This window comes from Chrysoperla carnea, chromosome 5 (genome assembly GCF_905475395.1).
Source record: "Chrysoperla carnea chromosome 5, inChrCarn1.1, whole genome shotgun sequence".
Classification (NCBI taxonomy): Eukaryota; Metazoa; Arthropoda; class Insecta; order Neuroptera; family Chrysopidae; genus Chrysoperla; species Chrysoperla carnea.
The window spans coordinates 14,078,685-14,095,027 of NC_058341.1; the positions used below are offsets into that span (position 1 = coordinate 14,078,685).

Consider the following 16,343-nt stretch of genomic DNA (forward strand, 5'->3'; position numbering starts at 1 on the left):
TTTTAAGAAACCAAAGTTTCAAAATTGATCTTTTGCTTTTAAATTCTAAGCAGATCATAAGTATCTTGGGTCTATACATACAAGTATTTTAAGTCGATCAGATGAAAATGCTGTTGCAACTTCCTAAAAATTGGGAGGAGCCTATAACTTTCCAATATATTACTCAATTTTCCACCAAATCAATTCACTCACCACTCCTACTGTGTAAATTTTCTTAATTATCTATTTTTACAAGAATTGTGTAATTACTTCCTTCGTTTAACCCAATCAGGAAACTGTGGTAAAATTTTTAAGATTACAATAAACCATTTGTTATTTGTCGAGTCACAATATTTAATAAAATATACTTTACTAGCCGTTACATGTCCGCGTCGCTAGTTAATTTTGTTGACAACTTCTTCTCCATTTTCTTTTTTCGAGCTCAGAGATCGCTTCATACACATGCGTTTGTTTTTTCTTAGAAGCCCTCTTGTCTCCTTAAGCTTTTTCAAAATATCTTACTACTAGATTATTCAATTTACAAAAAATTTAGATTTAGATAATTTATGGTGTTTTGAAGTTAAGCTGGTTCCAGTACCCGATATAAATTTAGCCACCCTACCTATATAGGAATATGCTTTTCAAAACTGTTGGTTTAATATCAAACACGATACTCACTTACAAATTTAAAAGTGGGTTTATGTCATATTTGTGAAAATTTATGGGTTTTTCTAAAAACAACATTTCAATGTTTTAACTTCAGAACTGTACTAATATAATAAAATAACTAAGTAGATAAATAAAATCTAATTCGTTGAAAATTTAAAGTATTTTCAAAATAAATAAAATATGAATCATTGATAAAAAAAATAAATAAACAAGATTGCATTTGCACATTATTATTCGAAAATAATGTATTTTAAATACTTACATACCGTAATAATGAAAGTAACAAATTAGGGGGAAATTTTCTGGTTTCAACGTAGGAGACAGAAACGAATTTCAGTGTTGCCTAAAACGAGATAAAGTTGTCTCCCTCCAACGTTATGAAGTAACATCAAGTTCTGAATTTTTAGAACTTTGTAAAACTACATGATTTGTGTAGAAAGAAAAAAAGGCTATGATAGATATTATGGAGTTCAAAAAGGCACAATAATTTATAAGCCTGGAAAGTGGATCAAAACCCTCAAAAAGAAAAGTTCTGTATGCAAGAAGCAATTAAAATTAAATAAATTTTTTGACACAGCCAATATAACTTCGTTTAACTACCTTTTGCTTACTTTGTACAATTAATAATATAAAGTTCAAAGTTATAATGCGAAGATGCGTCAGTCAAAAATTATAAGAAATCAGTCCCTGTTGTCTACAACAATGGCTATATATTTTGTAAAAATTATATTTTTTACAACAATCACTCAGATCATTTCATTTAATCTGTCGCCAAATTTGAGTATAATATTTAATGAACCAATTAAATCATCATCTAATTCATATTTTGGATATTCGGTTCATTTAAGAAGCGGTGTCGATAGTTTACCTTCGAGGTAGAAATACTTTTAGAAAGAACAATTTTTGTTAAATATCAGTTAAATGAAAATTTTCAAATATTATAATTTATTGTTTAGTGTTGTGATTGGCGCGCCAAAAGCGAATTCTACATTTCTTCATCTCAAATATATTAATGAGCCCGGTGCTGTTTATCAATGCGATATCGAAAATGATCCTGTTTGTAAACCTTTGTTACTTGATCCTGAAGGTAGGTGCCTTAAATATTTTAAGAATTAATTTTATTAGATGTAACAAACTCTTGAATACCTATAAATAGGAAGCATTTATTTCATCATTTTAAGGTGATACCAAAGGTATATACAATGGAATAAGTTATACACATGGTAAGACAAATTCTTGGCTAGGAGCAACTTTAGATGGCGAAACTACCCGTGATGGAAAATTAGCTGTAAGTGATTTTTAAAATTTTGATAAAAAGTTATTACTTTTAGCAATCTAGTGATGAAAGAAAAAGTGATGGTCTACAGGCTGTTTCAAAATTATGCGACACTATTTTATTTCGTAGATACGTCGATGATTACAAATTTTATGTCAAATTTGCAGAAAATCACTCCCTTCACCCCTTATCGACCACTCCTTGGTGTAAAATATCATGTATTACTTATTATAATTGAGTTATGCATCGTTTTCGAGGGTTTTAGGGTACAGAACATTACTGTGAACGGTTTTAATTTGTTAGGGTGTCCCTGATGTAGCAAACTTGATGATGAAGTAGCCCTATCTAGAGATTTTTTTTTCGCATTTTGGCCTCATTTTTTTTCTTGGTCGCACTATGGCGATTAACAGACTCTAGAATTTTTATTTCGCAGGCATGTGCACCGCGATGGATTAATCGCCATCATATTCAACAAACCGACAAACATCCATTGGCAGTTGGTATGTGTTATTACGAACCAAATACACGCAACATAAATAGCCCTGCCAATAAGATAATACCATTCTTAAGTCGTAAAGGTAAGAATTTAGTAATTTTGATTCAATTAATCCAATTTTGATAATCCGATAGGTCATATATCGGATTAAGAAGATTTGAATGTAAGAAATTTTTTGTTCAATAATTTGCTTACTCCTGTATGTAGATGAAGACAGGAATTTTGTCGCGGAACTTGGAATGTCATTACATATGCCAAAAGCAGATGGTCAAATTTTTATGGGTGCTCCTGGTTTAAATTATTGGACTGGCGGTGTTGTTTTATATAAAACTCGTTACGCAGGAAATCAAGTTATAACATATTATGGAAATCCTCCATATTATTCTTATTTAGGTATTTTCATGAATGTAGATGAAAAATAAGAATACAATTTTTCGATATCTGCCTTGTTTTTCGAAATAGCGAAAGCTAAATAATTAAAGAAAAGTTTAAATTTTCGATATTTTGAAAGTTACTCCAGATATCGAAAAATTGTATTCTTACTTTTCATCTTATATTGTCAAAAAATCCATTTATTAGGATATGCGGTGAGTTCTGGTAAAATTACAAAAAATGGCGGATTGTTTTATTTTGCTAGCGCCCCAAGAGCTCATGAATATAAAGGCCTGGTCAAGGTACTAGTTTTAATAGGATCAGAACTTATTGAAGTGGAAAGCATGAAACATTTTTTTATGGGTGAACATTTGGGAGAATATTTTGGAGCTAGTATTTGTCTTGTCGATGTGAATAATGATGGACTGGATGATGTGTTAATTGGCGCACCTAGATATTCTATAAGCTCAGCTAATATTGAGTCAGGCGACGAAGGTGCCGTTTACGTGTATATCAATAAAAATAATGTAAGTTATATTTTATATTTGAAGTCAATTTTGAAGGCCGTCTAATCTAGATAGAGATTTTTTTCTGGAAGATGATCAGCGACCTTCGGAAGCGAGGAAGGCTACTGACTCTACTCTGGGAAAAATTTCTAACTATGCCAATTCTTGACGATCATAGATGGAAAAGAATCAATAATGACGCTTGAATTGAAGTTCGACAGATTCGTATGGAAAATACAATTTCATTTTTCATAGTTTCGACAAATCGATACTTGTGATCGAGACAATGCTTAAGAAGGCAGAGTTATAAACCAATCAAAAAATAACTTACCTATACAAAAGTTTTTGACTTCTGTCGTGTTAAAATGCTAAACTACGCTAATGACTAAATAATTTATTTTGTTATTAGCTCAAATTCCAACGCCAGGACAAGTTAAAATCTAAACAAGAAACTCTATCTCAATTTGGAACTAGTATAACATCTTTAGGTGATTTAGACAAGGATGGATATAATGGTAATATTTTTCTAGGAAATTTTCTTTGAGCATTTTTTATTTTTTGAATTTCAATAGATGTGGCAGTTGGAGCACCGTACGAAGATGGGGGCCGAGGAGCTATTTATATATATTTAGGCAGTGCTAATGGATTAAATGTAAAGTACAGCCAACATATTCGGGCTAGAGATATTAATCTTAATTTATTTGGATTTGGTATTAGCCTTTCAAAAGGTGTTGATATCGATGGAAATTTTTATAATGGTAAGGTAAACTTAAAAACTGCGCTATAAACTTCGTACCTGTTCACGACTTCTAAACAGTTATGAAGAGAACCACTAAATTTTAATATACAAGCTGGGCCATTTTAATCTATTCACCGAAATATTTTATTTTAATAGCCAATTTAGATACCTAGAATAAGGGTAAGAGAAAGAATAACACTTCAAATTAGAAAGTTGATCCTCATAAAAAAACTAACAATTTTTGCTTAAAACATCGAAAATCGTTAGCTTTCGGAGGAAATGCTAGTTATGGTCCAGCCATAGATGACATTAAGTTAGGATGATAAATTTTTTAATTTAATCCCTTACATTAATCAAGGACATCTCGAAAACTTTTTGTTTTCTAGCTAAGTGTACAGGAAACAAAATTTCCTATCTGATCAGCAACTATTAACATACCAACCATTAGACAGCTATATTTTTTGTTTATTTATAGATTTATCAGTAAGACATCATTCATGTTTTACATAAATGTATTTAAAATTGCCTATAAAAATTCAAGAAAGTTAATTATTTGGTGATCGGACGAGAACCAGTGTTTTTAACATAGTATGGTCGTTGACAAGAAAGTTAATAATTAAAAATTTGCTTGTAGATTTGGCTGTGGGATCATATAAATCTGGCCATGTTGTACTATTTCGATCACATCCAGTAATCGAATTGAAAGGAGAAATTCGACCGAATAAAAGAGAAATTAGTTTAGATACCACAAAATTTACAACAAAAATTTGTATGAAATTTTGGGGTAAAGAAGTACCTTTAAATACAACAATACAACTCATATTCAACGTAGATTCTTTATATAAAAGGGCTATCATTGATGAAGCTCATAACGCCATGATGACTAAACCAATTTCACTCATCCAAGGTATCGAAAATTGTTTGGAGACAGCGGTTTCGATTACTGTAAGTGTTGATTATTTTCGCCAGGTAGCGTATTGCAATCTGAAAAAATAAGTTTGCTTAATTCCGAAACCAGACCTCCACACTCTTGAAACCTATTAGTGCTAGGTTAATTTTGACCACAAATTTGAAAAGTATGGCCCAAATTTAGTAGAATTACATACTTGGTTTGTCAAAATTGGAAAAAATTTCTATGTAATAGAACAAAACTAAATATTTTGAATTTTGATGACGTCATCAAGTTCAAAAATTCGATTTTTTTAATAACACAGGCAATTTTGATCCGATCTAATTAGAATTTTTTTTGAAACCCACTAATTTTGGGTCATTCTTTTCAGCTGTGATGTCAGTTTTTCGCTAGTTATCACTTATGTGCTTAATTCCGAAATCAGACCTCCACATTCTTGAAACCTATTAGTGCTAGGTTAATTTTGACCACAAATTTGAAAAGTATGGCCCAAATTTAGTAGAATTACATACTTGGTTTATCAAAATTGGATAAAATTTCGATGTAATAGAGCAAAACTTAATATTTTGAATTTTGATGACGTCATCAAGTTCAAAAATTCGATTTTTTTAATAACATAGGCAATTTTGATCCGATCTTATTGGAATTTTTTTTGAAACCCACTAATTTTGGGTCATTCTTTTCAGCTGTGATGTCAGTTTTTCGCTAGTTATCACTTATGTGCTTAATTCCGAAATCAGACCTCCACATTCTTGAAACCTATTAGTGCTAGGTTAATTTTGACCACAAATTTGAAAAGTATGGCCCAAATTTAGTACAGTTCATACTTTGTTTATCAAAATTGGATAAAATTTCGATGTTATAGAGCAAAATTAAATATTTTGAATTTTGATGACGTCATCAAGTTCAAAAATTCGATTTTTTTAAATAACACAGGCAATTTTAGTTATCCCCTTTGTTAATATCGCAAACGCAAATTTTCATATTTTGCGAATTTTCTCGTTATCGGAAAATAATTCAATTTGATGGTGAAGCGATTAAATAGTTCAAGGTCCTGCAAAAAAAATCGTAGCATGATGGTTTTCCTCAATAAAATATTAGCCTAGAGTGTTTTTTTTTTGCTCATCAATTGACAAAATATTTTGTTTTAGGCAACAGTACAAGATTTTTCAAATCCCATTGATTTAGAACTGACATATAAAGTACTCGAAAGTGAAGGTAAGATAAGGTCAAGTGGAAATTGAGATGCAGCTTAAGCATGGATAAACCTGCATCACGTCACTTCACCAAGTTACATCTCAATTTCCACTCGATCTAAATGATTTTTCAGAAATAAAATACAATTGAAATATTTTGTTTGTAGATAAGTCGAAGTTTTGTCCTTTTTGTCCAGTTTTAAACCCATCAACAAGTACTATGGTTAAGGTTCAAGTTCCTTATGTTACCGGTTGCAGTGAGGATAGCAAATGTAAACCAGATTTAAAAATGAATGCAGTTATTAGGTTTGTGCGATAATTATCCCTAACAGATAGTGTTCTGATAGGAGATGGGTTTATAAGGCATAAGAAACTGACATCGTCCGTTGAAAATTGCCGCATTTACTCTCTTTTTTACTGAAAAGTTTTCATTGTGTTTTCTGCCGAAATTGATCTATTTTTATTTTAAAGATTGCTTTTATGATTTCAGTGATACAATTACAGTCGGTTCTAAGAAAAGTGTATTCCTAAACATAACTTTGACAAACAGTGGAGACCCAGCTTTTATAACAAGACTTTTTATTAATATGCCAAATTTATTAGGATTTGTTCAGTTGCCAGAAAATTGTATGGAGATAGAAAAACACCAAATTAATTGTGAATTTTATACTTTTTTGTCGAAGGATACTGTAAGTAAAATTTCTTTTTTTTTCTTAATAAAATTGATATACACGCAGGGTATTAAAGACTTTTTTCGGTAGAAATGACTTTTTCGTGAGAGTTAAACAGAGTGTCCCTTCCGAAATTTAAAGACCTTAAAGTTAACTTGAAAAAGGAATACATGGTTTTAAATTGGCATCGATTCCGTACTCATGATTCAGTCAAAATGTTTTGAAAAAATGAATCCAGCATTAGTCAGTTATTTTATAAGCAAAAATGATTACAAATAGAGCGTTCCTCTGTCACTTTCTAGTTTAACCATGCAAATTTAATTGACTTTCGAAACCACTGAACTTTTAAGTATAGCATTATGTTCTCATTTACACACGAATTTTCTGATTTTAGAAAAAATTGGATATGGAATTAAATACATTTAAGATTACAAATAATTTATTACCTTATAAAATAAATTTAACTGTAACTAGCGCCGGAGAGGAACAAAATTTTATCGATAATAATGTTGTATTGCCCTTAGAATTAGTAACAGAATCTGAACTTCGATTACTTGGGTAAGTAGCATAAATGTTTTATTTTGTTTTTTAAATTATGTTATTCCCTTCTTAAATTTAATAGGAATTCTTCAACCGAGTTATTACGATTTGATCAAAATAAAAATAAAAATTATACAACTATTCAAGAGTTTATTGTACAAAACTTAGGTCCGAGTCCAATTGACGAAGTTCTTCTGGAAATTTATATTCCAGTACTGTATGATAATGTAACTATATTCAGAGTTTTGAAACCTAAGGTTGGTAAATTTACATCCGAAACTATTGTGTCCTTTATTAAATAACTTTTTGTCGAATTTTCGATGTGTAAATTTTTTAGGACGCTGTTTGTTCTGCAAGTGGTACAGGATTTTACACGAATCCTATTGATGATTCCCCCAAAGAAATGAATGTGGAAAATCATAGTATTATGACTCGAGATACATCTAATTTAGATATGGATGATATGAATTTACGTCTGCAGAAATATAATTCTAGTGAAAATAACAGTAATTTTCAGAATATCAATCGCACAGTTTTCTTTAACTGTTCAAATTTATCGGAAGGTCGCATTACGTGTCTCACTGTTACGTGTAGATTACCGTTATTGGAAGACATGGAAACTAAAGGAACAGTCAAGATAACTACTGAACCCCAGATCGATAATATAGGTAGGCAATATTAACAAAAATGTTATAATTGGTGCACCAAATGTTTAGACGATTTTCGGCTCAGGGAAAAAAACGTTGCAAATAACTTCGAAAACTATTTTTTTGCGAGCATGGAATAAAATGCTTAATTTTTTAATCATTTTCTAGAGGTAGTACAGTTAAAGATGTTATAAATAAAGGAAAATGAAAGAAACTGCTCGCATATTTTCTAAAACTGTATTGAATATGTTTCTTAGGTGTCAAATGTCATGAGTAACGCATTAGTTATTGGCACAAATGTTTCTATTTGTTAAATAACAATAAATTGTTAATTCAATGGAACGGCTAATGTTAAAGTTGACTTACAAAATTAATAATTAGGCAACTTGAATGTCGTATACGTTAAACATGTACAAACACTTAACATTTATGTCATACAAGTTGCCTAATTATTAATTTTTTAAGTGAACTTAAGTGAACATTGATTGTTTCATTGAATTAAAAATGTATTGTTTATTAACAAATAGAAACATTTGCGCCACACATGCAAACAACTTTTTTGCCACGTTACTCAGCAATTTTACTAAGAATTTTCTCTTCAAAAGAAAATACTGAGATCTCCGTGAAATCACTCGGTGCTCCTAATTTTGCCGTTCCTTATATTTATCGGTCTGGCCATTTGTACAGCTGGCCTTCTCTTAGATTCTTTCACAAGTTTTGAAAGAAACATATTGTGTTCAGAATATTTCAATAAGTAACATTGTTAGTATTTTTCATTTATAGATATAGTACTTGGCGACAAAGATACACTACAAGTTGAATTTCTTGCTTTCTCCGAGCCAATTATACAGCTTAACAAATCCAGGTGATAATTTTTACAAAAAATTTTGTAGTTGGTCGAATATTCTTTAATATTTTATGATATTACAGTGGGAGTAGGACGAGTTTAGGATTAACAATAAATCGTACTTCCCCAGATGAACAATGCCCAATACTATTCATTATTTTGGCAATAATTTTAGGAATAGTTATATTAGGATTAATGGTTTGGGGTTTATGGAAGGTATGTATCTAATTTAGGGGAAACATTTTTTTTTTAAATTCTCATAATTTTGTATTTCAGTATGGATTTTTTAAGCGAAATACGAAAGAACAACTGAACTTATTACAAAAGGGAAAAGTTTCTGAAGAAATGTATGATGAATAATATACCTTTGCGGTAACAAATACCGTTGATGGATCTCCTAGTTGTAAAATTCTTCGATCTAAATTAGCTTAAATTTTTTGAATACTCAATTGTATTTCACATTGTAAAATAGTTTTTGAAATATTTTATTTATTAAATAAACATTTTTGTATCAATTTACGAAAAAAAATTTTTTATTTTTGTATCCCCATTTTGCTGTGAAAGTGTGGGACACTTATGGATGGGGTTTGAGAGTGTTAAAGGTATACAAATTTTGGTTTACTAATAATTACAGTAAGTTATTATTAATAAGTTATTGAAATAAGGAATTAAATAAAAGTGGAATTAGCTAGCTAAAAGAAAACATCTTTTTTTTTTTGGGTAAAAAAGTTTTCATTTATAAGTTACTTTTTGATCATTTCCCACATCAGATTTTCAGTTACGTGATTATCAAAGACATTCATTTTGACAATCTAATTTATTTCACCAGTTTATTTAGAAGTTTCCCAATTATAAAATTCGATTGATGAAATACATTCGACTACTGATACCTTTGATTTGCATACTGGGATGTTTTCTGGACTGAATCTTTGTCAATCGGGCCATGGAATGTCTATAATTGGAAGTGTAGAAATATGTTTCTAGCAATGTTTCAAGACGAATACATTTATCTATTTAACCAGAAAGTTATTGGTCTTCAGGTTCAATAATTTTGTCAAATAGCAAATTACTTTTAGTAGAGCCTTACCCATTATAATTTCTTTAATTAAAAATTCATTACTAACGCACATTTCCGTCAAATTTCAGAAATTCTATAAATAAATTTGGTTAAAAAAAACCCAGATAGTACATTCAAATACAGGAAGTACCAAATCAAACTGTCTCATTAGAAGAGCAGAGTGAGATTCACACATGAAGATTGAAAGTTTTCGACAAGGAATCAAATTTTGTGTTTTAGAACGGGATAGATAAACATTTTATATCTAGAGTTATTTTTGCAAACATCAATTTAACTAATATTATTCGAGAATCTGTCAAAATTCTAAACGATAATTAACAAAGCTGTAACTCTTTAATGATAAGTACGCCGGACTGAAAATTAACTTCATTTTTAGAATTTCATTCTGTATATCATTTAGCTCTTCATATGCATTTAGTTTTGGGGCATCCTGTACACATACACAAACATTAATTCTTAATAAAAATGTGTTAATACTTTTTAATTTTGTAATTCCAGTTCAATGTATTTAGTAAACCATATTTCTAGTTCTGATTTAATGAAATTATATTGATAAGAATACCTAAAAACCAAAGAAAATGAATCATTTTTAGTTATATTTTCCATGAAAATATAGACTCATTTACTGTGTCGAAAGTCAACGGAGAATGTTATAAATCCGTTTCATGATGCCGTAAAACGGGATTTATGAGTTTTTATATATCTGTTTCCTTTGAACATCTCCAGTAGCATCCTTTAGTTTAAACGAGCTATAATTCGTTAATTCTGGTTTCCAAGAGATAAATCATTTTTTTTTTGTTTTAAGGCTTTGAGTATTTGTGAAGTCTCTTCAAATTGAGCTTAGAACTAATAAGGCGGTTTTATGAAAACTTTGTAACTTGAATCAATCAATATTTTTATACGTTACAGACTTGAGACTAAACTTAGTATATCTTGATATAATATATTTCATATATACAGGGTATAATAAGAAAAAGATTATGAAGGAGGAATATGACCTTAGTGATAGAGCTTTGCTTCTTACAAGTTTAATGCATCCTCTTCTACAGTTGTAAGTTGTTTTTTTGAAATGAAATAAATAATACAATATTACAGATAAAGTTACTCAACGCATAGTAATTCTAGCGCGATTATTCATATTTTAAAAATGATAAAAATAATACATTATTATTCATACAATTTGTGTATTTCACTATTTCTATTATTGTTAAGTGTAGAGTTTTTAAATGGATTAAATTTATCGACAAAATTTTTTATTAAAATACCTGGAAATCAAAATCAATCATATTTTGGATATACAGTGCATTTGAGATCAAATTCAAATAAGAATGGTTCAAGGTATGTTATTAAATTGAGACTGATACTCTATAAGATCCATTGTACTATAAGCAAGTGGTCCTGGGCTAGGAGAGAACATTGATTTTTATTGTGTATTTAGGATAAAAACGGCCAAATTCTGGTCATAGTTAAAGAAGGCACGATAAATTCAATCTAGGGATCAAATAATGCGCGATTTTATTGCAAGGAATACATAAACTATGGGTTAGACAGTATCATTTCTATAATTCGCACCATTAATAATTTTTCCAAAATTTCAAAAAGTTTAATTTTTAAATTTTTTTTTAGTGTTATTATTGGTGCACCAAAAGCCAATTCAAAATTTAAAACAACTGTTACAAATCCAGGAAGTATTTATCAATGTGATCAGTTATTGAATGGAAATCCAAATTGTAACGAATTCCTGCTGAATGAAAAAGGTGAAAAAAAAAATTTTTTTACTTAAAAAATTTGTAAAATTTTAATACTACTAAAATTCTGCCCAGAAAATATAGACTTATGTACTGTATCAAATGCCAACGAAGATAGTAAAGATTCTCTTATTCATTGGGTGGGGGAACCACTTTTCTAGACGCTTTCATGGCCTTGAAACTTTATACAGCTCACCCCAATTGTACCAGAGGATTAAAAATTGGCATATAAGTTGTATCTTTAGCATAGAAATAATTCCATAGAGCTTTAAGACATAGGAAACTCAATAAGTGAATTCTTGACCGCAGTGAGAGAAGTAGAAAGAGGCCGAATGGCTTAAATGACTGCTCACGAGTTTTTTATTTTTACAGATATAATTGAAACATCAGGATTTAAATATGATGCATATCCTGAACATGGATCGTTGGGCGCTTCAATTGATGGGGAAGATACTAGAGATGGAAGATTTGTGGTAAAAAAGTAGTATTAGTTTGAACTCCTTAAAAATGAACTCATATATAAAATTATGTACAGAAAAACAGACAAACAATAAATTATCATCAAATTTATGACTGTTTCTTGAAGATATTTAGTCATTTGTTATATTATTCTTACAATTTACTCATAATTTTAATTTATAGGCTTGTGCACCACGATGGTCAAGTATCATACCCCAATATGACTCTCAAACTTTATTAAATAATGGCATCTGCTATTGGTCATCGAATACTGTTAACGATAAGCAGTCAGTTACAGATATGACTCCATTAATAGATACAAGTAAGTTAAATTCAATTAAATAAACAAGTGAAACCAAACAATTTCTGGTTAGTGTTCCCAAATTACACAAATACTAAATATGTTTCCGCGTACCCTACCCCCTTCTTGATTATTGATCATCCTCTTCTTGCGAAAAGTGTGTACTCAATGGACAATTTGCTGGAATTATTGTCTACAATGGAAAAAGTACTCTGATCGATCTGTAACATTCACAAATCCGGTCCCACGAGCAATTGCCAACTCCTCGAATTTCGTGTATTATTAACTGAGTTTTTTAATCAGATCGACAGAAAACGGAGAAGAGCGATGGTACTTCCTTGTATATCTATCAATATGGTGAATTTGGATTTTCAACCCATTTAACAAAGGCATCAGAAGTTATATTTGGTAGTCCGGGATTAAATAATTGGATTGGAGGAGTCATACAATATAAAGACTGGAACAAAACAATTTCCACAAATGGTTTGTATTAATTTAGATAGTTTTTATTTAGTGCCAATACTTTTGAAACTTATATGGCCTCAGTATGATGAGTTAGGTTCAAATTTATGAAAACACAGCATTTTCATGAATTTTACCAAATTTTAATTTGGAAAAATTGCTAAACAAAAACTTGTGGTTTTTTCGTCAAAATGAAGCCGCACCCGAAACTACAAAAGTATAGTAATGAATAAAACCATTATTAATATGTATTGTGGACTATTACAGATTATAATCGAAGACGGCGTTCAATTGAGGAAAAACTATTTGGCCAGACAACAATATCAAAAGTTAACTTACCCGAAGGAGTATACTTTGGTAAGAAACAGAAAATAATAAAATATATTTTAATAAAAAGTTTACCAGCTAAAAGCCTGCACTCCAATACGGTATAGTTGCCTGATGTCGAATTTGCCATATTACGGATAAAAATGTAAAGCTGGGCTTAATCCCATGACAAAATTTAAGGTTTGGAAATGAATTATTCGAGTTTATTGTTTCTGTTTTAAAGGATATGCAGTGAGTAGTGGCAATTTTGAAAATGAAATGAATGAAATATCATACGTAGCCAGTGCACCCAAGTATGAGGATAAAGGAGGTGTATTTATTTTCAAATTTGAAAAATCAAATGATAAAAATAAACAAATTCATGAAAAACCCGTACGAATTTATAAACAATTTATTGGTGAACAAGTTGGTGAATATTTTGGTGCTAGTTTATGTGTTATTGATGTAAATGGTGATCATTTGGATGATGTTATAATTGGTGCACCAAGATATTCATACGACAGGGATGATGTTGATTCTGGAGATGAAGGACGTGTTTATGTTTTTATTAATAAGGGCAATGTAAGTGTATTTAAGTACTAGAAGAAGGTTTAGACTTAATCTATGCCAAGACTTTGTATACAAGATAGTCTATTGACGCCAAAGCACTCCTGCCGTTCTTAAACAGCTCAAAATGGTTCATGGAGTAGTGGGTGGGAATGTGCAAACCCTTTTTTAAATTCACAATTCGGTTTCTGGAGTAGGGCACTAGGTACCTGGTGCCCGAGGTACCCAGATTACCCGAGATATCCTTTGCACCAGGTACCAAGGAATAAATTCTGTCGGAATATTCGTGTTCAGCGACTCCAAAAAAAACCCCAGCAAAAAGTTTGGACCGAGTATATAACGAATATCCCAAAAACTCCAGGAGACGAAGAGGATGCCGTTTGCTCTGGGCACTAGGTACCGCGGAGACCAATTCTAACTTGATATCCGTGTTCAGCGACCCCAAAAATCCCCGCATAATAAGTTTGGAATCATTTTTATCACTTTTAACCGAATTGCGAATTTAGTATATTTTCTGATATTTGAAGTGCAATTATAAAATTCTGTTTTTATCTAGTAAAAAATTCATATTCGTAAAATTTTTTTACAGTGGGAATTTGAAAAACATTACTTCTTAAATTTTAATGACATATGTTCGTCACAATTTGGGACAAGTGTATCATCTCTTGGTGATTTAGACCAAGATGGTTTTAATGGTAAAAATAATTAATCATCTAGCTTTGCTGGATTCAAGTTTGATATTTTATTAAATTTTTAGATATCGTTGTTGGTGCCCCATATGAAAATTATGGACGAGGTGCTATTTATATATATTTAGGAGGGAAAAATGGTTTAAATCCAAAAGCAAGTCAATATTTTCGTGCGAAAGATTTAAATGAGAATTTATTTGGATTCGGGTTTAGTGTTTCTAGAGGAGTAGATATCGATAATAATTATTATAATGGTAAATATATAAAATAGATATTATTTTCGAAATCTTCTTCCCGTCTTCAAAATTTTATGTTGCGAATTTACAGGAAGGTCAAGTGTTTCCCTATAAATTGTCGCAGCACTCCCTTGGAAGTAATTTTCGATAAAAAATAATCATCCCACTTGATACGATCTAATTCAGTCTAATTTTGATGTTGGTCATTGGAAATTGATTACTTAGAAACAATTCCTAGTTATTTGGATCCCTAGATCCTCTCATATAGTAGCGCTTATGTAGCCGTTAGGGACGGCCTAATCTAACTCTTTGAATCTATAATAAACTGAATCATTATCAAAGAAAATATGCACTAGATTTCTTGCGCAGTTTAATCTGTTGTTCGCCCTTGCAGTAATCAAGTTGAAATGTTTACCCTTTCGCAACGCCGACTCTAAATTAATTAATTATTTGAAAGACCAGGCTTGAAAACTTATAAATTCATATGCAATTTTTCTTTTAGAGAGATCTATCAAGTAGTTTTAATATTTTAATTTATATTTCTTTTAATTCAGATTTAGCAGTTGGAGCGTATATCTCTGGTGATGTTGTATTATTTAGATCACATCCTGTTGCATATCTAACCGGAACAATTATATCCTCTGTCCCGAAACTGAATTTAAACACAAAGCAATTTAATATTAAAGTTTGTGTTGAATATAATGGGAAATTTGTTCCCAGAAATATTAACGTTTCCGTAGACATTAGAACAGATGGACCTTCGTTTGAGCCAAATATAGTGGTGCGAGATTTAAAAACAATTCAGAATATTGAAATAATGATTGAAAAATGTTTTCCGCATAAAGTATATCTTAATGTAAGTATATAATTAAAAATTTTTCAATTTAACAACTTTTTTAAAAATTAGTTTAAACTATCCTACCGAGTTACCCACCGTCAATCGATCCTGTAAAAATTTTCCGTGCAAAAGTTAGTCATCATGAATGACGGATTTTACAGACTACAGTTTGTAATCTTTTTATTTTTATTTGGTTTCAGAACAGGATACGAGATTTTTCAATACCAGTCAAAGTCTCGATGCAATTAAGCATATATGAAAACAAAATGAATAATGCCATATTTTGTTCAACATGCCCCATATTACATCCAAATTCCAAACACAATGTATCACTTTCAATTCCATTCTCAAATGGCTGTAAAACCGATATATGTTATCCAGAATTAGCACTGATAGCTTATTTTACAAAGTAAGGAGTGGATGATGCAGAAAAAGATGTGGTTTTCTGCGGGTCACACTTTTTTTTGATTAATAATAATTGCACGTTTGTTTTTAGTCCAAGTTTTACAATTGGTTCTCGAGATAATTTGATATTAAATATTTCTATAAAAAATTCTGGTGAACCAGCATATGTAGTAAAAATACAAATTGTATCGAATTTAAAAGATTTAAAATTTGTATTTAAACCTGAAGAATGCAGTGATACAATATTACCTACGGAATTAGATAATTCCACTAATTGTATTTTTAACAGTATTAAAGATGAAGTAAGTATACTAGAAATATTGTAAACCGAATTTGACAAATCGCTTATACATAGCATATATCAAAATCTGGAAGGATTCTTGAATTTAATCTAATGGGCATTTCT

General features: G+C 30.4%; 2 protein-coding genes across 2 annotated transcripts; both read left to right on the top strand.

The window, feature by feature from the left end:
- Positions 1-1,328: 1,328 nt before the first annotated feature.
- On the top strand, positions 1,329-9,293 carry LOC123299790 (integrin alpha-PS3-like). The gene is made up of 18 exons (XM_044882147.1): positions 1,329-1,523; positions 1,605-1,735; positions 1,830-1,936; positions 2,358-2,502; positions 2,628-2,813; positions 3,000-3,319; positions 3,708-3,813; positions 3,871-4,056; positions 4,672-4,982; positions 6,099-6,165; positions 6,311-6,449; positions 6,634-6,832; positions 7,209-7,372; positions 7,437-7,611; positions 7,692-8,022; positions 8,785-8,866; positions 8,932-9,064; positions 9,125-9,293. Exons 1-18 carry the CDS (start codon positions 1,351-1,353, stop codon positions 9,206-9,208), a joined length of 3,039 nt encoding a protein of 1,012 aa, XP_044738082.1. The 5' UTR covers positions 1,329-1,350; the 3' UTR covers positions 9,209-9,293.
- Positions 9,294-10,906: 1,613 nt separating this feature from the next.
- LOC123300540 (integrin alpha-PS3-like) lies at positions 10,907-16,232 on the top strand. The gene is made up of 14 exons (XM_044883125.1): positions 10,907-10,977; positions 11,139-11,264; positions 11,553-11,683; positions 12,047-12,147; positions 12,317-12,455; positions 12,738-12,917; positions 13,164-13,253; positions 13,447-13,784; positions 14,359-14,464; positions 14,527-14,712; positions 15,249-15,550; positions 15,733-15,941; positions 16,029-16,107; positions 16,227-16,232. The coding sequence occupies exons 1-14, from the start codon at positions 10,907-10,909 to the stop codon at positions 16,230-16,232; spliced, it is 2,064 nt and encodes a 687-aa protein (XP_044739060.1).
- Positions 16,233-16,343: the final 111 nt, after the last annotated feature.